This window comes from Urocampus carinirostris, chromosome 17 (genome assembly GCF_059441175.1).
Source record: "Urocampus carinirostris isolate Australia breed hairy pipefish chromosome 17, RoL_Ucar_1.0, whole genome shotgun sequence".
NCBI classification, from domain to species: domain Eukaryota; kingdom Metazoa; phylum Chordata; class Actinopteri; order Syngnathiformes; family Syngnathidae; genus Urocampus; species Urocampus carinirostris.
This window is the reverse complement of record NC_142365.1, coordinates 30,002,203-30,028,860: the sequence shown is the minus strand read 5'-3', so window position 1 is coordinate 30,028,860 and position 26,658 is coordinate 30,002,203. Positions and strand designations below refer to the sequence as shown.

The window sequence follows — 26,658 nt, the reverse complement described above, 5'->3', positions numbered from 1 at the left end:
TAATGGGCTTCATGGACCCCAAAAATATCTTCAAGTATGGATATGGTAATTTATGGCATTTATATAGCGCTTTTATTTATAAGCAATCAAGAGAATAGAACAAGAACCAATTCATGTACTAAACAAAGTTTTATCTATTTTTCTTCTTATTTGACAGGAAATACAACTAAATTTCAATTTAAGGGCTTTATAAGGTGAATAAGCAATGTGCATTTTTAGCTAGCTGTCTGGCTACCCTTTTGGTTTTGTAGCTAGCTATCTTCCTACATGTTTAGCCATTTAGCATGCTATCTAGCTAGTTTTTTACTTTTTTGCACGTTATCTAGCTTTCATGTATTTTTGCTAGATATCAAGCTAGATTTTGGCCTCGTTTTGAGCTAGCCATCTCACTTTTTTTCTTCTATCTTCTTATTTGGCTATTTAGTGGGCGTTTTACTCTTTTAGTTTGCGATCAAGCTCATTTTTTACCTTTTTTTAGCTAACTGTAAAGCTACCTTTTAAGCTATTTAGCAAACTGGGTGCCCTCTGACGTAATTAGTGACAAAAAGTAGCTTGATGCTTGAAAAAGGTTGGGGACTTCTGCTCTAAGTGGTGCCAAACACTAAACATTGTCCCTTTTAAAGACCCTGACCATGTCAATGATTCCCCTTGCCAGTTACAAATCTCCTAGAAAATCACAATGACCGGTAAGCTATTTGCAGAACGGGTCCCTAGGCTACTTGGGTCTTCTTAGGGAGCTACACGCTGCTCGCCAGCACAACGTCGGTGATCGCTTCTTAGATTTTGCTTCCTCGCTTGCAGAGAGAGCAAGACAAAGGCGCAGCAGTCAAAGGACAGGCATAACGTATGTACATTTTAATGATAAAAGAAAATTCAAATTAGCACAGCAGAGTATTTGATTGCACGTTTGCAAAGGGATGTCTTTCAATCAAAGAAGAAAGAGTTGACCATCTCTTGTCCCTGATAATGAAATGGGATTACGGCTATTTCCAGGCCTCCCCCTTTTCAAGTTTCCTTGTACCTGCCAGAAAATGACAACGTTAGTACAGATCACAATTATTCCTTTTCATTTCGAGGAAATCATCTTCAGCTCATTTAGTCACGTTTTTTTTTTTGTTCTGTCAAAATTATAGGCAAAAGCCTGGCAACAAAAGTAGTTCGACCTTTAGGAGAAAAAGATCTTTTTGAGTACTTTGAACCTTTGTATTTCTCATTGTTCTTGTTAGCTCTCGTTTTGGGTAGCACTACACCAGGGGTCTCTAACGTGGTGCCCCCTAAGGGCAGCTGAGGTGCTCGCAGACCTGCTCTGATTATAGCTCACCAGTGCTGGGCCGTTGTGATTTTCTAGGAAAATTATATATATATATATATATATATATATATATATATTTTTTTTTTTTTGTGGTTACCCGAGTCCATTTAAATAACATGAAAAAACTGGGTGCTCTTAGCACTAACTTGTAACAAAATTACCACCCACCATGGAAAAGGTAAGAGACCCCTGGGTTAGTATATCTAAAATGGGCACAAGGGTGCTTCCTAAGCAAAGCTGAGGTACCCACAGACCTGCTTTGAAAATGGCTTAGCAGTGCTGGGTCATTGTGATTTTCTTGTAAAATTATCTTTTTAGTCCTGGAATGAGTCTTCAATTCCCATAATCTGGTGATAACATACCATAAGTTGTTATTTTAGAAATCAAACTAGTGCGCTAGCTAATTAGTGATAACAAAGTAGCTCTCTGAGTGGAAAAGGTTGGAGACCCCTGCACTACACAATACAATGACACCTCGTGGTCAAATTTGGCACACTGTCCCTTTAAAATAAAATGTACATACTTTAAACGGTAAATCACTCCTTTTGACGGCCACACAACACGTGAAGGCACACATGTCAAACTCATGGCCCGCAGGCCAAATGAGGCCAGCCACATCAATTGATGTGGTTCGCGAGACAATGCTGAGAAACATAAGAGAAAAAAGAGCTGAGATATCAACTATATAAACAGTGGTCGTCAAAGCCAGGGACCACTCCCAGAAAAAAAACATTTCTTTCAATCTTTTTTCTTTCAGTTTCTTTTTCTCTCTCATTTTTGGGGAGACAGTAGCTCAGGAGGTTGAGCACTTGTTGTGGGATCAAGAGGTCAAAGGTTTGATTCCCAGCTCCTCCGTGTTATATCTTGAAGTGCAAGACAAAGAATCCCTAATGCCCCCAATAAGGTAGTTGCCTTGCATGGCTGACGCTGCAATCTGTGGGTAAGTGTAAAGCACATTGTAAAGTGCTAAGGGAGGTCTTCCGTGATTTGAAAGGCGCTGTATGAATGCAGATCATTTACATTTAAATTTATCTTTCTCTTTCTAAATTTCTCAAGGGGCCTTTCTTGCTTTCCTTTTCACTGTTTTTCTCTTTCTCTTCCTGTCTTTAATTTCCCCTTTCTTCTTCTCTCTACCTTTTTTCTACCATTCTCTTTCTCTCCCTCTATCCTTCTTGGTCCTTTTCTTTCTCCTCTTTCTAGCTTTCTTTGTCTTTCTCATTATTTCTAATTCATCTTTTTATTTCTCTCCTTTTCTCTTGAATCTACTAGTTGACAGCCCTGCAATAAAGGGACATTGTGAATTATTTAGTGCGTTTTTGTGATTAAAAAAACATTTAAACAATAATTAACAATAACAACAATTGATTGTCCAACGTCTTGCGTCAGAGGGTAACCAAAAAACAAAAATCCAGTGAAAGGCTGGTCAAAAAAATTATAAGAAAAATGGTGCTTTTTGATCACTTTAAATATCCAAAGTTGTGCTTTTTCGCACTTGTTTTTGGTTGCACTACACAATACAGTACCACCTAGTGGTCAAATATTACACATTGTGCCTCAAAATGAACACTTACTACCATCTATCCATCCATTATCTGCACCGCTTATCGTCAGTAAGGTCGCGGGGGTGCTGGAGCCCATCCCAGCTATCTTCAGGCAGTGGGCAGGGGACACCCTGAACTGGTTGCCAGCCAGTCGCAGGGCACACAGAAACAGACAATTTGCTTGCTCATTCACACCTAGGGACACTTTGGACCAGCCAATTAACCTGACATGCATGTATTTGGAATTTGGGGAGGAAACCAGAATGCCTGGAGAACATGCAAACTCCACACAGGAGGGTCGATCTTTAGACCTCAGAACTGTGCCGCACACGCGCTAACCACTGCGCTGCCGTGCTGCCCCACTTACAACCAAAAAATATATAGACAACCAACTAAAAGCAATTTTATTTTTTTAAAAGCTCTCTAGCATCCCCGCGACCCTACTGAGGATAAGCGGGACAGCTGATGAGATGAGATGAGAATTAATAATAAAAAACAAGCACTGAGTAATACCCTATTAAAACTTATAAATTATATTTTTTCATGTTTATCATTGTGTTGAATCATCAGCGCTGTGATTGGTCCTCCCCCAAACACGGTCATCTGGACTTGCAGTTCTTGATTCTCACCCTCTGACTCTCGGGATGCGTCCGCACCAACCCAGAGCTTCCTTGTACACGAGCCTCAACAGAAACTGCACAAAAAGATGGAAAAATTTATAATAAAAGTTCCGTTGCCCGTTTTTGTATGTTGCCGAGTGCGCGGGTCCTTACTAGACAGGCGAGCACGTCGGCGGTAATGAGCATGTAAAAAACGTTGTTCCAACCGGATGGTGAGATAAGGCCGGCCAATAGGGGCCCCAGCGCGGCCCCTGCACACAACACAGGAAGCAAATTAATAACCGTCCGATGTGGTCGCGTACCCGAAGGCGGCGGGGGTTGCTTTACCCACTGATCCTGTCCCGTCAATGATGGCCGTCACTGTGGAGAGCGCCCTGGAGTTGCCTCTCAGGCTCTCGTGTGTGCCCTTCAAAGAAAATCAATAGTGCATTTCAGACCACATGCCGTTCCTTTTTCTACATTTTAGGCCCTGGGGCCTACAATACGCATGGGGGCGCGGGTGCGTTTTACTTTCACAGAACAAACTGCAATTGCACCTTCACTACATTAGGGTGCAGTGGCGTTCTCAGTGGCAGAATGTTTTGTTTTCATTTTGCCCCCACGCAGTGCATTGAGCACAGAGTATAAGCATTGAGTATGAAGTCCAGCAGGTCCTCAAGTGACCCAATAAAAAAAATATATATTTAACAGGAATTGAGAGACAGGCAAAGAGAGACAGGGGTAAACAGAGGAACAAGTCTCCTCCCGTAGCACTGCGACGTTGGGGGAGGGTTACGAGCAAAGACCGGTGTGCTTGCCAAGTTAAAAATGTCAGCAGCAGACAGCAGGAGGCCAAATAAATTAAGCTGACACTTCCAGACATTACAATCACACTGATAAGCCGCTTGAGGTTTTATTGACATAAATAAGCCAAAAGGAGTAGATAATTTTTGGCACAACACAGCATACAAATGTGCATCTTTAGAAATACAGCTGTAGCAAACCAAGGTTTGAATGTGGTTTACACAAGTATTGATTAAAAAGAAAAACACAGATAAGATTTTTAGCTTCCTACAACTTGGGAACCTTTGATTCATCAGTCTTCAAGTCTCTCGCGGATGCTCGGTTTCAATGTTCTTCCGTGTAGCGTAGAAATGAATGCAACACGGCAAACAAAAACACGGAAATCAATTAGTGGACGGAAAGCATGGTTACGGATGGAATTCAGATTCGGGGGGACAACTTTGTTTAGCCTCAGGTAGCACAATAATTTTGACATTGCTGTAAACACCACGGCGTTGGCATCCATGAATACTTCCGCTAAGGATGCATTGCATGTGACGTTACTTGTCCTCTTCCACGCAAGTGGGAAATGATGGCAATGAAACAAGAGACGCATAGAAGTTGCATTTAGCTGATATTCTCCCAAAAATGTTGTGTGTCTTGACTCGGCCAAGGCTCAAGCAAGCACCCAACCCAAAGGCCACCAAGCTGGTGTCTGTCCGCCACTCTGCATAAGAAACGGGTTGAACTGCCCTATAGGACATGCCCTACAAGTTAAAGAAAATTTGAGACTTTTATGAGCACCTTATGGGCGTGGAAATATGGTAATTAAATTTCCCTTATCATATACGCAGGAGTGCGACCAAAAACATCCTCAAAACGAAACTCAATGTAATGTACGGACTATATTTAGTGGTTAACACATTCGCCTAACACTCGAAAGGTCCCTGGTTCAAGACCGGGTGGAAACATTTGTTGGCCTGGAGAGGGATGTTTCGCCACCAGGCTTTACTTGCCCAGGACACACCACAGGAAATGGTGCCCCGACAACCCGTGTGGTAAGGTAACCACAAACAAACACAGCAGCTTGTACACTTGCTTTGCCATGCGACTGATCTTAAGCTTTCCCATCCCTTGCCCGAATGACAAAATGATTAGAGAGAACAATAGGGTTCCTACAGCTTAAAGCAGGTTAAAATCAAGACTTTTTAATGCCTTTTGAAAACAGCTGAGAACAAATCAGTTAACAGTCTCGAAGCATTGACAAGTCTTACCAGGTCTGCCGAAACGGCAGTTGTGATGAGTGCGTAGGGTCCGTTGACCAGGCCGCCGCAAACCAAGAGCATGCCTTGGGGAAATTAAAATTCGTTCATGAGCAACAGAATATTATTTTCGATTCCAGGTACAATCATACCAATTGTCGTGCCGAGGCTCCGTTGTCCGATGTGGTTATAGAGGAAAAGCTGCAAAAGTGGAAAGCGTTTTTTAACGTCATCGCTGCCATCAAAGATGGAGTGCGACATTTGAAAATTTAAGGCTGCAATTATGAATTAAGCCAGGGGATGACAGCAGAATAACACATGGTTACGTGCAAGTACATGGAATTTCTTAGGCGTGCTCCAATAAACTTTCCTTTTTTTCCATCTTTTTGGGGGTTTGTTTTGCACCCTAACAGGCCTGATAGAAGATAAAAGCAGATAGGCGCAGTAGGGCTCAAAACAAAGCTTATGCAACAAGGGCAATACAAACATCTTCTTTCTTCCTTTATCTCTTTGTTTTCCTTATCCTCACTGTAAAATGTGGCCTTGGAGTGCCACGTCCAATTTCGTTGTCACAATATATCCCATGTTGTAACAATGACAATAAATGTGTATTCTATTCTATTCTATTCTATTCTTAACACATAATAGAGAAAATATTTGAGTTCAATACGGAAGACAAAAATGTACAGTATGCATACAAAACGAAAAATGGGCCAAATTTGGCCTCAAATTATTGATGATTGCTCTAAAGCAGAGTGCATTCAATCTTAAGTTGACTCGATCTCTCTGTTTTTCAGAGGATCTTTGTCTAATTTGGAGAAAATATAGTTGTAAATACAGGTATTTAATTGTTTTGCTTTTTATCATTTATTTATAGCACTGCAGTTATTATTTTTCAATTATATTTTATTGATTAGCAATTTTTGTGATTTTGTGTTGTGGTTTGACTAAAATCGTTTGGGTTTTTTTACCATTGTGAATATTTTAATTTACATTTCATGTGTTTTGAAGGATCCCCTGCAAAAACTATGAAATTACTCATTACTAAATATTTTGGTGCATATAGTTTTATTATTATTGATACTATATCATTAAAAAAAACAAAAAAATCTGAGGAGCCAATTGGTTTGGGCCTTCTTAGTGAGCTGAGCCAAAAGAGCCGGTTTTCTAAATAGAGCTGTCCTCTTTGGTGAGACCAGTAGGGGGCGCTGACGCTTTACATGAAAAGCCACCAGAACAGTGATGGCGTCATTTTCACGCACTTTTAAAAAAAAAAAAAATCTTCATTTATTGCGTGGTCTATAACAGTGATTTTCAACCTCTGTGCCGCGACACACTAGTGTGCCGAGAAAGATCGTCAGGCTTGCCGTGAGAAATTGTCCAATGTCACTTTTTAAAATTTAATAAAACATTTATAAATCATTCTCTGCAAATATTATGTAATTGTCAAGTGTCTGTGCTGTAGAAACTGGGGGTATTATATATTATATTGTAATTAAACATACTGTTCAGTGTCATTTTATAACATTTTTGGTTAGTGGTGTGCCGCAAAAACTTGCCCTGGCTCAAAAAGAGGTTGAAAAACACTGGTCTATAGAGATAAACTGCCAAAAAACATGGCAATTGCAACAATTTCAAGCATTTTCAAGGATTTCAAGCACCAGTATGAACCCTGCTCACCAGACACAAACCCCACCGCACGTCACTGATATAATTCCCACGAGCTTGTCTTTCTGTATTGGCTTTATATTTTAGCAGGGTGCTTGAGGGTGTGGTTGAAAATATGTAGGAAGTATCGAACCGAGTCTTGTCTCACCATTGGCGCGGCGGCGATCAACATGACGCAACACGTAGTTGCCCTCCCGCCTGTGTAGTCGGAGACGAGCCCCGCCATGATGCCGCCTGCCGCACATTCAAACGGCAAATGGTCAAATATTCAATTTACAGGAGGAGAAATAAAAGACACTGGAAAAAGAAAATAAATGAAATCTTACCCACGATTCCTCCCACGTCGAATAGCGTGGACATGTCACCGGCTTCTTTGGCTTCAAAATGCGCTGGAAGACGAAAAAAATGAGTGTTTACGGGTGCTTGCTTTCACGAACGAAGGACCTGTCCAGCCATTTTTACAAATAAATGTATGCATAAATATAAACGCTTTTCTACTTACCAACATTCGAGTTACAAACAACAGAACATACGAACATTTTTTACGGGATTTCTAAAACTATCCGGACATTTCTGTAAGTTAGACTTTGTATTGTGTGCACTTTTATCAGAGTAGAGGACATTGCTGTAGTTCTTCTTTCCGCAGCGTGTTGCTGTGGGAGGTCACCCAGCATCCTGGAAAAGCTGAACAAGAAATCCGGTTTCTACCTACTGGTTCATGTGTAATGTAAACACATTGCACTGTACCTATAGCACACTAAGCACTTAGACATTTTTATTGTTTAATATCTCATACATCCATTCAATATGGTTGTTGTAAAGTGTGAAGAAGCGGCGAGTCGTTTCTTTTGAAATTAAAGTGTAATAAGAAACCTTGATGCGGTTGTGAAAATGGTTGGATCGCTTTTTTTTCATCCAATTTTTACCACGGAGGAGGAAGTCGCCTAACTCTCCCAAAAGTAAGTTAAACTTAACTTTTATTATCTTTATAGTCAATTCATGTTTATTTGTATAGCCCTTAATCACAAAAAAGTCTAAAAGGGCTTTACAGACCACAGAATGTCAACGCCTAATGTGTAGCTTTGTTTTTCAGTACTATGCTTTATCATTCAGCCTGCTTTGTAACGTTAAAGAGCATATTATTTTATTAAACGTTTATTATTCAGTTTCAAAACAATAAAGGTTACTTATACAAGCCTTAAACATACTTAAATAAAAATACATTCCATACAAAGTATAGCACTGAAGCAACTTACGAACAAATTCAACTTACGAACGATTCCGGACGATCGTTCGTAAGTAGGGCAGCGTCTGTACCTATCAATATGCACCATATAAACAACTAAATACCTATAACTAATACCTAAATGTTTGACATTTTATTTAAATATTTATGCATTTTGTCATTTATTCATTTCTGTATTTATTTTGTTGGGGTAGTTAGCCATGTTTCTTGTCAATTTCCACAGTTTAGTGTGGCAGATTCCTCCATCGGAAGATATAGTTGCGTGTCATCTGCGTAGCAATGGAAACTGATATTATACTTGCGAATAATACCACCTAATGGAAGCATGTAAATGATGAAAAGAAAGGGGCCAAGTACTGAACCATGCAGAACACTTGTCTTGACACGACACGTATTTTCTCATACATTGGACATGTATTTTATCATGTATTGTTTCATGTATATTGACGTGTATTTTGTCATGTTTTTCATTTTGTACTTTGTCGAGTAATAAGCCATGTTTTTTGTAGTAGGTCACGTATTTTGTTGTGTATTTTGTCACCGTATACTTTGTCAAGTATTATGCCACGTTTTTGTTATGTACTTTCTCGTACATTTTGTCATGTATTTTGTCGCGTATTTTGTTGTGTATTTTTGTATTTTGTGATGTATTTTGTTGTATATTTCTTTGTGTATTTTATCATGCATTTTTGTTGTGTATTTTGCAATGTATTTGTTTGTTTATTTTGTTGTGTATTTTTACGTGGATTTTGTGATTATTTGGTCATGTGCTTTCGGATGCAATTGGTCGTGTATTTTGCCATGTTTTTTATCGTGTACTTTGTCAAGTATTAAGACGTTTTTGTCATTTATTTTCTCGTAAATTTTGTCATGTATTTTGTCGCATACTTCGTATTTTGTCATGAATTTTGTTGTACTCTATATTTTGTTGTGTACAGTATTTTAATATATTTTGTTTTGTCGTGCGCTGTGTGATGTATTTTGTTGTGTATTTTATCATGCATATTGTTGTGAATTTTGTTGTGTATTTGGCCTTTTTTTATCCTTTATTTTGTCGTGTATTTTGATGTGTATTTTGCAATTTATTTTGGGGAAAGCTCAGCCAGTATGACCCCCCCCCTTATTTGAATAACATTAACAAGAAAAAAAATGACAAAATGCATACATATACAAATCAATTTCTTTTAATGTCATGTTTAGTTATTATGTAGTTCATCTATGTGTACATTTTTTATACGTCATGTATTCTTTTGGTATATATTTATATATACCAATTATATTTAAAATTGTATTTCCATGCTCGTGACGTGTTATACCAACCGACGTTGGAGATGTAGAGCGGCAGCCAATAGAGGAACGTGTAGCTGACCAACTTGGCAAAGAGCAGACACAGCGAAAACTCCACCACACCCTGTGGGACACCGAACAAAATTGACACATTTATACCTTTTTTATATTTATATCCTCAGTTGGCTAAATATCAGCAAGATAGTTAGCATAGACATTCAGCGTTGTTAGATTAATTTGGATTGTTAATTTTTATAATAGGCCTGGCTTAGTACTGGTAAAAGATAATTTATGTACAAGTGAAGGCAGCTTACAACGGCCACTGATACTTAAAGGGACAGTGTGACTACTAGATGCCACTGTATGTGTAAGAACAAAAACTACGGGGACCAAACAGCACCATTTTTTGCTAATTTTTTGCCCAGCCTTTCACAAGGTTTTTGTTTTTTAGGGTACTCTTAGTAGCAGATGACCACGTCTCTTTACACAAACCTCATTTTATGTGAAATAAAAACTATCACACGACCCTGAGAATACCCGATCTCGGGAAGCTACTGACTGTACGCACTACCTGTACAGTCGGCGAAAATGAATTTCCCTAAGATCACTGTATTTATTGAACAGGGGTTTTTTTTTTTTTAAAAAGGATATCCTTTGAGATATATCCTTTGTTCCTTTTTGGACCCAGTCCTTTCAATCGCCTGTTATCAGTCCGTCAGCAAACCTCTGTTGTTACAAGGCAAGCATTTTGACCCTGACTCCCGCCTGTCCCGTTTTTGCACCCGTTTTTCCACCTGTCCGTTCCTGATCTCTTTGTCTCCGGCTACTACCTGTTTTGATCCCGACCACGTCTGCTCTCTCATCCCGGCTTACGACCCGTTCTTGATCCGACCACGTTTTTGTTCTCCTGTCCCGGCTAACGACCTGTTTTTCTGTCCTTGACACCGCCGTCTCCCGCTACGGAAGATCCACTTCCGTATTCGGATCACGATCCGATTGTAGAGCGGCTTGCTTCCCGCGTCCGGCGAGCACCGGATCGCTGGCGCTCCCCTTCCCCTTTCTATCAATAAACTTGTGGTTAACGCTACACATTTGGGTCCTAATTCTGTTCTGGTCATGACAATAAGATGTATTCTTCTACATTTGACTGAGAATTTCAAAAGCATGTGAATTATGTGAACGATTTCACACGGCATATGTCAAATCAGTAATCTGACTTGTGCCAGACACTTTGCCCTAAGACCGTTTTATGAAAGTACTTTACAATTTCTTTAAAACCTTTTTTTAGCATGGCATCATTCTAAAGAAAATTGTCATTAAACAGGCAAACACTATGAAGTTGAAAATTTTCAAGAGAACAGAATGTGCTGCAGAAATACAGAGAAGAAATCTGAAAATAAATTGATAAAATAAAAACAATGTCTTGACTTGATTCAAGGGGCAGATTTTTAAGCATATTATATATCATTTGCACATTGGCATTGTTTATCATATTCAAAGATTTAACCCCAAAAAATAAATTAGTTGAAGATTTTTTGAAGTGGTTTTACATTTTTGTTCTTTGGATAAGGTGGTAGAAAAAGAGTATCTTACATATTTGCAGGTGTATAGAAGTGTCTGAAACTCATGACAAAAAGTTAGCAGACACCAGGCAGACAACTCTGAAAAGTTGCCTGCCCAGCCATAAAGTTGACTGCCTCATTTTTCACAACTTGAAACACAATAAGACGGCTAATCGCAAAAAAAAGTTTGTTGCAAAGTATTAAGGATTGATTATCAGAATAAATAACAGAACGACACTTTAAAATTAAATTCATTATAAATCTACTTATCACATTCATTGCATGTATATGACATTGCTGTTTTCCATCTGCCATCACTATCTACCTGTATTTACTCATCTTCATTCCATGCAATGTTTGCGTTGCATCGTCTGCTACAAGCCACGTGAACTCCTCTTTCCACGATGCTTTTAATGTACGTTTACGTTTTGTAGAGTCATTAATTTTGTTAGCTTCTTTTGAATATTTCTTCTGGGGCTGAGGTTTTAGCTTAATTCCTAACCACTTATTAATTTTTCTTGTGTTCTCTGTGCATCTACTTTGGAAAATGATATGCAAATGCACGAGCTTAAAACGCTTGGGAAAGTCCAGAAGCACTAAGTTATTCGATGCGGGCTTCTGATCGGCCGCCGAGTATGCAAATTGCTAAACGAACCGAAATTCAGAAATTCCAAACTGAACCAAGATTTTGAAATCGGAATAAAGCAAATGCTTAATTTGAAGAAAAATCTTTTTGTTTTTCTTCAAAAAGATGTCGGCCACTCGGGCAGAGACGTTTTGTAAGATGTACGCCCGACGTAAAACATGCATGCCCTGGGCGTCCGGTCTATTGTTAAGTTCCTTGATGAACACTTGAAATGAAATGATCTGCATTTATATAGCGCTTTTCAAGTCAATGACTTCCCAAAGCGCTTTACAATGTGCTCCACATTTCCCAATAGCGGCCTTGCAGCCATGTAAGGCGCTAACCAGCTTATTGGGGGTATTAGGGGTTCAGTGTCTTACCCAAGGACACTTCGACATGTAACACGGACGAGCCGGGGTTCGAACTGGGATCCCTTGATCCCAAGACGAGTGCTCTACCTCCCTGTAGTTACTGCACATCACGATTATTCATGTAGGGTAATTATTTACCTCTTGATATAATTACTTGGAGTGGTGATATATCCATTTATTCAGTCTCTACATTGTTTCAAGTGGTTTGCAGTTATCAGTACTTGCCTGAATTAGATTTATCCTTTTTTTATATTGTAGAATATTCAATTGTTTTGTGAACTATTTTTGATCCGTGCAAAACTTCAATATTCAAATAAAGAAGAAAATGTGGTTTTTAAAAATCCCAAAATAAAATATAATCTTTAGTTACAGCCCAGATGCTCAGGCTGACTCACCGGTATGCTGAGCGCTCCTAAAAAGCTGATGGCCTCAGAGTGTCCAGCGCTGACATCTTCGGCGGCGTTGACGACGATGGATCCGTTGGAGGCGTGAGACGGACTCTGCAGGAGAGGCTCGGTCTCACCACTTTCCAGGTCATTCTGACACACAAGCACACAAATGCCCGCTCGCGATACGTTTCGTTTGCCGCCTGCCGGCCGATCGAATGCTCACGTGATGCTGAGGCGGGCTGCAGTCCACGTCTTGGGGTTCTGGGTGGGGGGCAAGAAAAGTGAGGGACAGACGGGGCAGGGGAGGAGAAACAACGGGCTGAGCAACTTACTCTCAACCAGGAAGAAGAAGCAGAGGATGCCGGTGGAGGCGATGATGAGGCCTGGCACGATGAAGGACATTCCCCACGCCGACGACACGAAGACGCCGGCGATGAGCGAGCCCAAAATGTTGCCCACTGAAGTGTGCGAGTTCCACACGCCCATGATGAAGCCTCGCCTGCCGACAGTGTTTCGTTAGCACGCCCTGATCACAACTACAACTCCACAATTTAATCCAACTTTGCCATTTTCATTATTTCCAGTAGGGATCACCTTAAATGGGTTTTTTTAGGCCAATACTGTTTATTAGTATTAGGAGGAGATCGATAACAGATATTTGAAGCCAATGTTCATTTGCTGTAAAATTTAAAAAAATCTCCAAAGTTTTCCCGAACGTAAACAAACTGCTTCAAATCTGCCTGGCAACTGAGTGCACATGCGTGCTCCCAGCATGCTCTTCGTGTCACTGTCACAGTTCAGCTTTCACAGACGAGGAGGAGGGTTTCTGGCAAAACGCAGCCATTCTTCAATCAGCCAGTTTTAGCAAACATTTTAGCAAAACTCCATGAAGTCTTGGAATTTTTGAAAAGGAATCAAAAAAGTGTTGACAAGTCGGGCTATCTCTACGTCTGGCTCTCGCATATCCAACGGATGGCAAAGGCAGACGTTATTGGAACAGTTTTTCAATAATTGCAAGGCAAAATGGCGAATAAATATATTTATCAATTCCTTTATTCTTTGTTTTTTAACATTATGTTTCTCTCGTTTTATGTTTATTGCGCAGTAATCTAATTCTAACATGTATTTGTTTTTTTTTAACCTTTTTTATGATTATTAAAAAAGAAATCATACTGGACTTTTGCGGGGCTTGGAACAGATTAGTGCATTACCATTCAAAATGCGTCTGTACTTACAAAGTTTTCAGGTTTGAAAGCTACTTTAAAAACGACTGAAATAGAGTGCCACTGTATATTAGATTGTTTGATAATTATAAAAATGTAAATGTTTGCACTTATAACTGGTTTATTTTGGAACATTCCCTTTATAACATCTAATACAATTGTCGCTAAGATATAAGGAGTAAAGAGACGACTTCCTCCCCCTATAAGCGCCCTGGAAGGCTGACTCAACTAAATATTTACTTCCTCCATTCCCCAGATTCTGTCTTGCGAAGTGGACGATTCTGCCCCTTGCTGGAAGTGTTCCCTATAGTTCGTCTTAAAACACAAGCCATAGAACTCATGGCTCATTTTATGTGGCCTTTTATATGAAGAGACAATTCTGAGAAAGCACAAGAGAAAAATGAGCTAATATCACGTAAAATAATGACTTGCAAAGCACCCTGAGTGGCAGTATTTGCTGACTAACATGCATGCTTGAGCACGTTTCCGGCTTAACTGGTGAAAGATCTGTTTGGGATCTTAGGACCTTCAGTTTTAAATATGATTAACATATCGCTATCCTCGTGTATTGTTCCAGTGTCATTAAACCCATGCTTAGGCGACCTAAACTTGAGCCAGAAAGCCTAAGTAATTATAGTCCAGCATCAAATCTATGATTTTTTCCCAAAATTAATTGAAAAGGTCGTTGCACAGCAGATGAACAACTTTATGTCTGAAAAGAATCTGTCCAATCAGCATTCAGAGCAAATCACTCTACTGAGACAAGCCTGGCTAAAGTAACCAATGATCTCCTCTTAGCGATAGATTCTGTTGCCTGTCAATGCTACTGCTCCTGGATCTCAGTGTTGCTTTTGATACTGTGGGCCACAACTTATTACTTATTCGTCTGGAAAAGTGCATCGGTATCTCTGGAACTGTACTCGTAGATTAGGTCCTACCTGTCAGACAGGATGCAATGAGTTAAATACAGCAATCTGACCTCTGAACATTTTTTTGTCTCGTGTGGCTTTCCACAGGGCTCTGTACCTCCCTCAATGACCATCCGGTGGAAGCTGCGCCAATGTTGTTATGGAAATTTTGGACTTTCTTACAGGCTTGAAGCGTCGTTGCTGTCATGCACTTTCTGGACAAATTTCAACATATTACCTACTGTTTTCTTTTATTGATGTTCACTATGTTTTGTGTACTGTTACCGAATGCTAAATCTATTGCACCCTAAAAATCCTTGAGGGGGGATTACCACTTGTGAGGCCCCTTCTCAAGGTTTCTTACTATCCTCGTGCTGAGGTTTTGAGTTTTTCCCTTGCCAGCATGTTGTTTTGAGATCAGGGGAGGGTGTGATTGTAATCCTGTGCAGTCCTTTGAGACAACTTGTGATTAAGTGCTATACAAATAAATGTGAATTGACTTGACTACAAGACATTTCATCTTAGAGAAGGAAAAAACATTGAGGATAAAAACCTACAGTAATTATTTCATAATCAGATCTTACATCCCTTAATCAGAATTTAACTGTCATACTCCTAAAAGCCTGCCAGCTAAGGCACAGTCCAGCCCTGTCAGAATGGTTTTCCTACCATGTGTCCCCCGAGCTAAAATCAGAGTTCCTCCAGGATTTTTTCATTTAAATTAAAGACTTTTAAAGACATTCTCAAGACCACAACCAATGCAATTTAAGACCAATCTTGCACCTATTTTGGCACAACGTTCCATTCTTATTATGCAATTGCTAGCTTTATCACAGATAAGACAGGGAAAAAAAAGACATTTGAGAGTTAAATTTAAGAATTGTAACCCAAATCTAAGACCTTTTAAAGTTTCCTTGTAAAATGAGTTTGACACCCCTGCCTTAAAATGTGTGCATTGACTTCCACGAAAAAAATGCAGCATGTTCATTTTAATGTGTGGTTCATGGTCTGACCGCAATTCTCCGAAGGAGTGGTTCAACACCCATGGTGAGAATTTGCTAAGTGGATTCGCGGCAATGTGTCGAAATGCACAACAAGTGAGAAAGATGAAGCCGAGTCATCATTGTGAGGGGAGTGCGGGTGAAGTACGGGTCGGGGGGCATGATACTCACTTCCCCTTTCCGAACCAGTTGCCCACGCAAGCAACAACAGCAGGCCAGCCAGTGGTCTGCATCAACCCGTTGAAAACCTGCAGGAGAGAGGGGGGAAAGGACATTTTTTTATATTAATACTAATTAAATAATTTCATATTGTCTGTCAGCTTCCTTTCATTGCTTCTCCCTGGTTGCGCCTCTTACAGATGTGACTTTCATACTCATGTATTTAACCAATCACATTTTAGCCATTAATTGTTGCTAGGCACAGAAATCTACCCGGAGGCTTTCACAAAAAATCCTGAAGGCTGTGTCACGTAACATCAGTCTTTGACAATGCTGTGGGTTTAGCCAATCAGATTCCGAGTCTGCGTCTGAACGCCTCCTCGCTGCCATTGAGAAATATTTCACCAACTATGATTGGATAAGTGGCAGTAATCCACCAAGGGTTGGGTTACCAATGTGCAGCCCGCGGGCACAACATTTCCCACTAAGGACTGCTAAGTTGCCTGCGGACTTCTTCTGAAAATAGCTCACCGTTGCTGGGTCATTGTGATTTCCTAGTCAAAATGACTTTTTAAATGGTTGAGTGAATCTATCTAGTACTACTTTGAATAATTAATCTGGTAATAACATAAACTACATGGAAATATCATGTTATTTCAAAAATGCGCTTATTAGTAACAAAAAGTAGCTCTCAGCTTGAAAAAAGTTGTTGATTTAATCGCGAAAAGTCAGAGAATTCCGAAGAGAGCGAGCCTTTTGCAAGCGGAAAAGTGTTTTGTACACCACTTCCAGCCTAGAGGTAAGATCTTAAGCCTCAGGTAAGGCAGAGCTTCTCTATAGCTAGGTTTTTTTTTTTTATTCACCCATCATTTTATCTTCTTTGTCTCTGATCATGGAGTTTTGTTTAACTTGTTTTCTGTTACAAAAGACAGACTTTACATGTCCCTCGTCCGTGAGGGGCTCCTAGCGCCAACCCACCCACCATTCCTGTGTGGATTGCGCTGGGCGGCAACAGCGGCAGACTCTGCCGGAAAGAGAGAACCGGGCGCGTGGCAGGGGCTGGCCAAAATCACCTCTTCCAAACCCAAATCCTCACAAATAAAATAACAAATTTCACATCCAAGGGCTGGCTCATAGAGCCAATTTTTTAGCCAATGATACATCACTAATTCAGACTGCCGCTAAAGGCCTACGTGTGAAATCCACAGCTCACCACTGGTAATTGATAACAATGTACTAAACATTGTTTACAATGAGATTAGAAATGGCACGCCAGAATAAATGTTATAAACACGTAATGAAGAGTTAATATAGAAAAATGAGGAAAAAGAATGCGAGGATTGTGCAGGCGTCATGTTAATCCTTGACTTGTGACTGCAGTCATGTGACTGTCAGCCGAAAATATCCTCGTATGAAACCTCTTACTAAGAATCTTGAGAGTGTATACTTTGACAATTGATTGACTAAATGTAAAGGAGTTTTGGGGTATTTTGTTATTCCTCGTCAAAAAAAATATAGGAATACTATTAATGTGTGTATTAAAATATATATGTAAATAAATATACTGCCATAAAACTAAAGCTCATTCATGCAAAACCAAATCCGGCTATTTAAAGGGACAGTGTATAATATTCGACCACTAGATGTCCCTGTAGTTTTTAGTGCAAACGAAAACAAGCGCTAAAAAGCAAAAGAAAGAATACAATCTTCAGAGACTAAAAGTGACCAAACCTTGACCAACATGTCTCTTTTCATTTTTTGGCCGAGCCTTTGTTGAGATTTTTTGCCACCTGTAGTAGCAAGATGGCGTACAAGCATGTCAGTTCCCTTAAGGTGAGCCTCCTGTTATGTAAAATAAATGCCAATTTCTTGATCCATGAGTATTCAAAATACCCATGTTTGTATGATAGATGTTTTTTAGCTAATTATTTACATAAATATTTATTTTTTCTGTATTTTCTCTGTACCACTAGGAGGCAATAAATAATACATACCGTTGATTTCGAGTTACTTTTTTGGTATGTCAAAAGCAGTTTTTTAAAGAAACTATTGGGATTTTTTTTTGTTAGAATGGCCAGTTTTATTCAAGACAAATATTGTTCTATCAAAAAAAGTTTAGCATCTTTGCACATTCAAAAAAAGCTATAAAACGGGTAAACTGCGAGCAAATTTCTAGTGTCTGCAGTGGGTTATAGAAGAAATATTAGCAAGCTATAAATACAATTTTCTCAACATACAAGTATTTAAAAAAACATATTAATATGATATTTAATTTTGCTCATTATTGAAAAAAAATCTAGGTTTATTTACCACTTCAAAGATGCCTTTAACCGTCTGAGTACTCTAGAAAGAACTAATTAATACACGCCGTCCCTTTAATAGCTGCGCGTCAAATATCTGGCCCACGGCCAGATCAGGCCTGTTGGGTGATTTAATCTGACCGACCAAAAATTTCTGAATATGTCAAAAAAAACGAAGCAAAGTCTTATGATTCTTTAAATAAATGTAAAGCATATGCTCTCCCCGGCTGCTAGAGGGCAGCGTTGACTTTGTAACAGTGTGGTGAGTTGGTTCAGGTGTAACACTGCATTCACTCAACTGTACTACATTCAATGCCAAAGATTAAATTTGTATCCCTCATTGTTTGTGAATAAATGTGTTGTCTTCAAAGAGGATCCCTTGTCATCAGTGATTGAAATAGGTAGCATAGATTCCAAATGTAAGCTTAATAATAAAGCATCTTACTGAAAACAAAGCTAAAAACTTGGAGTTGGCATTTTTACTGATCCAGGCTGCCTCAGAACAGAAAGTCTGGGTCCGGCCCCAGAGCCAAACTGAGTTTGACATCCCTGCTTTAATACATGTTATTTGTCCCGACCAGGGTTGGGTAGGGTTACTTTAACTGGATTACTTTCAATTACTTTTGGATTACTCCAATACCAAATATGCTAATAAAAGACAAAATAAACTAAATATGAATAAAAATTACTAAATTTTGTGCAGGCTTGGGGAGTAACGGAATACATGGAACGGCAAAAATGATGTTGGCAAGCTGTTTGGATTTATTTTCATTTTGTTTCTGTCACATTTTATGTTAGTTTTGCCGGGGATCAAAGAGATCAAAGCCAGGAAGGAAAGCTTACCACGTGTAGTGAGTCATAATTTTATTCATACAAAACTATGTCTTTTATTAGCATATTTGGTATTGGAGTAATCCAAAAAGTAATTGAAAGTAATCCAGTTAAAGTAACCCTACCCAACCCTGGTCCCAACTTATCTGAGCTCATTACTTCGAATTATATGACATTTGGTACGGGGGCAATTTTGACACTCCCTATTAATTATATAGAAGTTGTTTATCTTACTAATCACATGTTGGGGCTAGCTTTTCTTGCGTGTACCTGGATGACGGCATAGTAGCCCAGAGAATGGATGTTCCAGTAGAAGCCGAGGCCGAATAGGCAGGTGAACAATCCGCTCATGAGCATTCCGAAACTCAGGTAGTAACGCAGCGGCAGGCGCTCCCCGAAAATCCCGCTGAGGAAAACACCAAAATCCCTAGTTAGCACCTTTTCAACTCAGAGGAAAAGGACTGAAAACGCTGAACTTTCGACCTGCACCTGAAAAACATGCCGATGGCATAGGCCACCAAGAAGGAATTGTCCAACACCCCGAAGAGTGCCTTGTAGTTGTCCTGATCTGTGCAGAAAAGAATACAATTCATCCAAGAGTTTCAAGCTTTGCATTCATTATAATGACATTCATATAAAAAAATATTAAATTTGATAAAAGTGCGAAAATATATTCTATTGCACATCTGTAAAAATACTTGTGACATTTGTTGAGGTTTTTTTAATTGTTGCTGCTAAATGTAATTGCACTTATTTTGTGTGGTGTGTTTTGGAAAAGTATAGCCTTGCATGGCCATTCCCTCTCCTGGCCATTTTTTGTAGGGTTTTGCAGATAGTACTAGTTTCCATGGTTACCAGAAGAAGGAGAAACCTCCAGATCCGCTGAGATACATCACCTTTACCATTAATATAACTTACGCCAGTTTTCTAAGCACTATTTTGTAATTATTTTTTTGCCAATTATCCTGATGGTTTTTTTTATCCTCAAAGTCTTTATTACATGTTTTACCCTGGAGTGGATATGTAATGTTTTTGCATATAATGTTTTACAACGCTGATGTCAATTAAAATAATAGACAATTCAATTAAATTTAATTATGTAATCACTCTAAAGGACATTGAATAACAACAAGATAGTTTAAAGACAGTCCATTAAGTTAGCTCAGATGTAAAAATCTCTAATGAAAAAGCTGACTTGCCATTTTGGATCATAATGTTTTTATCAGCTCTCAGGTAGGTTCCTTTAGAGGTTAAAAAGCCAATGAGCCTGCCAAAAAGGGAAATGCCACCCAGAAATGGTTTGTGCCTCAATGTGGGTGATGTTTTAATCATGGCACATAGCCACTCCAGTTCATTATTCATTCAAAGGCATCATTTCATTTTTCACTGTACATTAATTCTCCTTAATTCTTGGTTGGTAGATGTTTTCACTTTAGTTCATTGCATTTCAATCCAATTCTATATTGAAAACAATATATTTTAGTTGAATGCCAAGAAATTGAATGCTAAAGAGCACAATTAAGAATTCAAATTAGGGAGGATCAAAGTGACCGAAATGCACTTGACATTTTTTGCCGAGCCTTTCTGAGGGTTTTTTGTACCCAAAGCAGCAGGATGGATAACAAATAGGTCTGTTCCCTTTCCAGTTATGTCAAATAAATGCTAAATTCTAAAAGTAATTCTAAAATGCTTGTTTATATGATGGTTCATATATTTGCGCTTAGCATTTAAATCAATATATATTTCATTGTTTTAATGAAATTGTTGCACCACTAAGATGCGCTAAATAATACACACTGTCGCTTTAAGTGAATGATAGAAAATTGCTAAGAGGGTTTTTTTTTCTTTGAAGTCAATTTAGCCCACTTTTGCTAAAATAGAAACCTTTGGCTACTGATAAGGTCTGAATAATAGACGCTTAATTTTTCATGTTCGTGTTATGGGGATCTTTATATCAAGAAAATTTGTTTTATGTGGCTGTTAAAATGGAAAATTACCAAGAGAAGAATAAGAAAATATTGCTTTATTTATCTGATAATATTGGAATAAATTCTTCAAGATTTCAGTAGGTCCCGTTACATTCAAATCAAGTCATGTTATAATTTGTATACCCCTTAATCACAAAGAGTCTCAAAGGGCAGCACAGACCACAGATTATTGCAAACTACAGACTATAATTACACCATCCCCTGATCTAAAACCTACATGAGGGCAAGGAAAAACTCAAAAACCTCAACACGAGGAAAATGAAGAAACCTTGAGAAGGGACCGCACATGAGGTAACCCCCCTTGGATGACCAGGCTGCAATGTATGTTGCACTATATGCATCATTTAAAAAATGTTCAAGTTTAAATAAGTCTGGCTCTTGGTTTGTAGCAAGAAATTCATTATTTTTACTTTGACACTCCTGCAAAACACTGTTTCGTGGAATTTTAGTATCAATGTTTAACAGGCTAAATTTCACTGGCTTAGAATAACATTTTGTTGTTTTAACATGCAAAGTTTTGTTAAAGGATTCGTTTGTGTGCATTGAGCTAACAGCTTCAAGCAAGCATGCTGTGACTCTTATTTGAACAAGCTGGTGTATTAAATCTTTAACTCTGGTGTTAACCCTTCAGTCATAGTGGGTTTAACTCTGGCTTCACACTTGCATTAACACAGGCTTTTGTCTGTGTTAAACCTTTATCCGAGTTAAAGCTTTAATTTTTCGACAGCATCATTTTTTAAGTTGTTCCTTTTACTAGAGTTTTCATATTTATTCTGCAGCCAAAGTTAAAGCTTTAACTCCACAGTTTAAGCGGTTTGATACTCGTGCGTCACTCTGACAACAGTGTTAAAACTTTATCCGAGTTAAAGCTTTCATTTTTGACAGCACAATTACTCATTTTACTAGTTTTCATATTTTTTCGTGTGCCAAATTTAAAGCTAAAGCTTTGGCGTTAACTCTTCAATCAAAGCTGTTTTGACCATTGCTTCAGTCTTGCATTGACACAACTTTGTTCCTATCAGTGTTAAACTTTTATCAGAGATAAAGCTTTTGACAGCAACACCCAAAAAAATTTTTTTTCATTTTTTTTCTCCTGCAAAAGTTAAAGCTTTGAAACCGGAGTTAACTATTCAGTTAAAGTGGTTTTGACCCTTGCTTTCACACATGCATGGTTTTGTCAGAGTAAAACCTTTATCCGAAAAGCTTTAACTTTTTACAGCACCAATTTTTTTATTTTTCATTTCACTAGTTATGATTTTAGAATAGCTTTCACATTATTGTATGGGTTTTTAATTCAGTTGTAGTTAAAAAGTTAATTTTTCAAATGTTAACTCTGATTTAAAGCTTCAAACCTATTTTAAAAATTGAGAGTTACACAGTTTATACGCTTAAACTAAGAAGTTAAAGCAGCTTTAACCCTTTAATGTTGTGAATAAAAGCTTTTATTTTACCAGCATATGTTATTTAGTAAGTGTTCGTGCTGTTAGTGTATCCACTGTACATACACTTCAGGATACTTTCGTTTACAGTTAAAAGACGGCCTTAGGCGTGCTTACCGAATGGAGACCAGTCGCACCAGGTGACATTGTTCGTGATATTTAAGTCGGCCGGTCGGATGACGCCACTGCAGTTTCTGTGGAGCTCGCTCTGAGTAAAGGTGGCAAAATTAAAGTGGTAGAAACCCAAAATGGAAAAATGAACACGGTCTACCTTGACGATACTGATGGGCTTCCGCGAAAGGTGGTAGGCAGTGTAAAAGAGGAAGGTGAGCAGAAGAATGAAGCCTCGATACCTGCAGAGGCCACATGCATTACATGAAAAGCCAGCATCAATACCACATCGGCACAAACACTTTCTTAGAGGGTAAAATATGGATGAAAATATTTTTGTAATTCTGTTTTAGTGTTTCTCTCATTTTTACATGACAAGTCAAGGCCCCTGAGAAGGTTTTCTTTGTCACCTGAGATAACTTTGATTCATGATTGTATCATACACCAGGGAATTGTGCATTTGTTTTCACTGTAGGTCACTGCTCCTTGTGCTTTATTGGATTGCATTGTAGAAATATAGAAGATGCAAAAACTATTTTTCATTGAAGTGATTTTAGCCCATTTTGGCTAAAATATAAAATGTATCAAGCACGGCGGCGCAGTGGTTAGCGCTTGTGCGGCACAGTTCATGTCATGGGAACCTGTTGTGGGTTCAAATCCAGCTCCAGACTTTCTGTGCGGAGTTTGTATGTTCTCCCCGTGCTTGCGTGGGTTTCCTCCGGGCACTCCGGTTTCCTCCCACATTCCAAAGACATGCATTTCAGGTGAATTGGCCGGTCCAAATTGTCCCTAGGTGTGAATGAGCGAATGAGTTGTCTGTCCCTGTGTGCCCTGCGATTGGCTGGCAACCAGTTCAGGGTGTCCCCTGCCCACTGCCCGATGATTGCTGGGATGGGCTCCAGCCCCCCGCGACCCTACTGAAGATAAGCGGTACAGCTAATGAGATGAGATGAGATAAAATGTATCAAGTCAAAATTATGTGTAAAGCACATTTCAGGCAATAAATTGCCACTCAAAGTGCTGTATAAAAAGCATTCAGCATTCATATAGGCTACTTATGGTTCCTGAATAATACCAGCTTCTTTCTGTTAATGATTACGTAATAGGGACTTTTATTTCAAAGAAATTTATCTTTTGTGCTTGTTGGAAATGAAAGATTCCTAATATAGTCTAGAGAAGACCCAATTATCGACATTGAGATTTGAAAATATGACGAAAATACGTAGCTTTTTTTTTGTGGATTACTATTAAGTCACAGAGGCAACCACCTGAGACTATCTTGCTCCAACAAACGTTCTTCCCTCCACTTTCCTTTCCTCCCCTCCCCGTTACCCACGGTAATTCGCCCTGACATGCCTGTGTCAGTGAGCTAAAAGCATGTTTGCGATTAAAAGATAACGAAAAAAGTAGAGTTAACTAGTTTTAAAGAGACACGTTCAGGTGAGACTAATATATTAGCTTTTAGTATACCATTAGTTCTTCTATCAGGCGTGTGTTTGTGATTGAAAGCAGAAAATGCACACATAAATTGGAAGTATCAGCTCTCTTACCATAACATTTGTTCGTCAATCTGGCTCTAAAACAGTAGTGCCCACACTTTACTATTCGCCAGCTTCGTTGACATTTCCATGCCCTTATTTTTTTAAGTTCATTTCAGTCATGTTGGTTGTATTGCATTTTGAAACATTTTTTGTAAAAAAAAAAAAAAAAAAAATCTGGGCGCTATTTTGTTTTAATATACCTTTATAAAAGTTGCTGCTAAGCCCAATTTTATTCCCTGCACTGATACTTTTTGATTTAAGTGAAAGACTAGTCATGTTAGTTGTGTTGAAATTGTAATTTATTTACTTAAAAGGGTTTTGGAGAGGTATTTAAAATTCATGTAACTTTATTGGAGTTGCCACTGAGCCTAATTTTAATTCCTGTACTGTTAGTTTTTGGTTTAAGTGAAAGATTAGTCATGTTAGTTGTGTTGAAATTCTATTGAATTTACTGTAAAAGGTTTCAGACAAGTAATGTTTTGTTCAAATATATAACAAACATTCTGTTTCCTTTTAATTATAAAAAATGTATTTTGCCAATTTTAGGCTTTTACAGCAAACAAATATTGGCTCCCAATATCAGTTATAGGCCTCCTCTTGATACAAAAAAAAAAAACATATTGGTCGATCCCTAATATAGTCATGACATTTATTTATCTGATCATTTTGGAATATAGATGTTAGCCTTTTAGCAGGTTATTTTTTTTTTTAACATTTCATCATTCTTTGGCCTGGAGCTATTTTCTTTATTTGTCCCTTCCACCCATTTGACTTTAAATCCCCTGGTCTAACTGCACATCCGGAAAAAGGACAACTTTTTTTCTAGTATCGTTTGTTGGATGGAATGTGATGAAGTGTTTTAATTTTGACAGTTGTTCTACCTTGTAAATATTGTCTATCTTAATATTCAGATTTTTTGTTGTTGTTTAAAGTCTTTAGTTACATGTGTATCCGTCCAACCTCTTGTGAACAGCTACGTTGTAATCGTTGACAATAAATAGAATTCAATTCTATTCTAATTGTGTCTGTTGATGATAAATATACTGTAGTATAGTATATTTGGCTATAGGCAAAATATCCCGAAACAAACAGGAATACAGTAATTGATAAAATGCCCATTGTTTCCATTTGTGGAAGAATACATTGCGGACAAATGTCCCTACACTCGCAACAGTACTGTAATTCAAAATAATCTGTTCAAATGGTTAAAAAAATACAGCGTGGATTGATATTGATATGGTAACAATGTAATTATTATGTAATTAAGTTTCTTTAAAGAAATACATTCTAAAAAACAAATTCGTGGGTGGGGAGGGTGGTTTTTTTAAGGGTTATTGTTCTATCTTCTTTATTCATTATCCAGTTCATAGTACGCTACAAAGCCTAGATAATGCTCTTTAAAATATATATTATAATAGCGAAACTGTAATGGACAGTGTTGATTTATCAACGCTCCGTAACTCATTAACCTGCCGGTTTGAAGGGGCGAACATAAAGTGTTTTTCGGGCTACAACAGCCACAAACAACAGACCAGTTTTTGCCGGATTCCTTATATAGTATAAATGCCTTCATTTAACCCAAATTATTGATTTGGTAAAGGTCACTGACCGCATGTGAGAAAAGTTAAAAATATACCAAATCTTTACGGGGTCTTGTGTGGAGTTTTTGGTATGCCAAATGAAATACTTTTTTTTGGGTGGGCAGGAGTTAGGAAAATGTTTTCAAAAATACCGGGGTTTTCAAGTCGGCACAATTATAGTATGTTTTCTGGCGTGCATTGATTGTCTATATTGATGTGGTTAAGCAAATCATTCACCGCCCGGGTGGGGAAGATAACACAAGAATGGCCAACTCGTCGAAAGTGCGACGTTCACTGACATCCTGTAAAAAATGTGGAAAACAAAACCTCCCTTCATTGTTTTATCAACTCACCAGCTATCCCGAGAGAAAGATGTGATAAGCCGAATACCGGGGGCGAGGGATGATTTCATGGTCGTTGGTGAATGTCACAAAACGTCAAAAAAAAAAAAAAAAAAAAAAAAAAACACTCAATGTTTTCTGCCGATCATGATGTAAATAGGAGACCCTGATGGCAACACTTTGAGGTCAATGTAATAGCGTGTCGTTACAGTAGTTATTACACTCGTAAAATATTCAAAGAAAAAAAATGATTACTTTCTTTGCTACCCTTTCAAAAAATTACATTTAAGGCACTGGATTAAAGGGAAAACAGATGCTAACTGCTGCTGGACGAAAGGATCGGCCACCGGGCTTCTTGGTGTGATTCCAGGTCCGACAATATCCAGACGTTCTCCATTGCGGCTGAGTTTAAATACAAGTCAGCTCGACTTCCAGAAAAAAATACAAATGTGCGAGAAAAAAAACCCTCACAGATGCCCCACGTCAACGTGCGCAAACAAAAAGCAAAGAGTGGATATTAATAGCGAGATGTTGATTATTCCACGAGATTTTCCAGACGGAACGTCCCTTACAACACGTGATCGACGATGA

At 38.6% G+C, this 26,658-nt stretch overlaps 1 protein-coding gene across 1 annotated transcript; it reads right to left on the bottom strand.

The window, feature by feature from the left end:
- Positions 1 to 840: 840 nt before the first annotated feature.
- On the bottom strand, positions 841 to 26,654 carry slc37a2 (solute carrier family 37 member 2). The gene is made up of 18 exons (XM_088321363.1): positions 26,080 to 26,654; positions 22,766 to 22,847; positions 22,612 to 22,702; positions 19,557 to 19,635; positions 19,338 to 19,473; positions 15,949 to 16,025; positions 12,978 to 13,144; positions 12,869 to 12,906; positions 12,652 to 12,795; positions 9,732 to 9,822; positions 7,492 to 7,554; positions 7,314 to 7,399; positions 5,650 to 5,698; positions 5,510 to 5,583; positions 3,801 to 3,879; positions 3,627 to 3,724; positions 3,483 to 3,547; positions 841 to 1,021 (listed from the first exon to the last, which is right to left on the bottom strand). Exons 1-18 carry the CDS (start codon positions 26,136 to 26,138, stop codon positions 1,006 to 1,008), a joined length of 1,494 nt encoding a protein of 497 aa, XP_088177489.1. The 5' UTR covers positions 26,139 to 26,654; the 3' UTR covers positions 841 to 1,005.
- Positions 26,655 to 26,658: the final 4 nt, after the last annotated feature.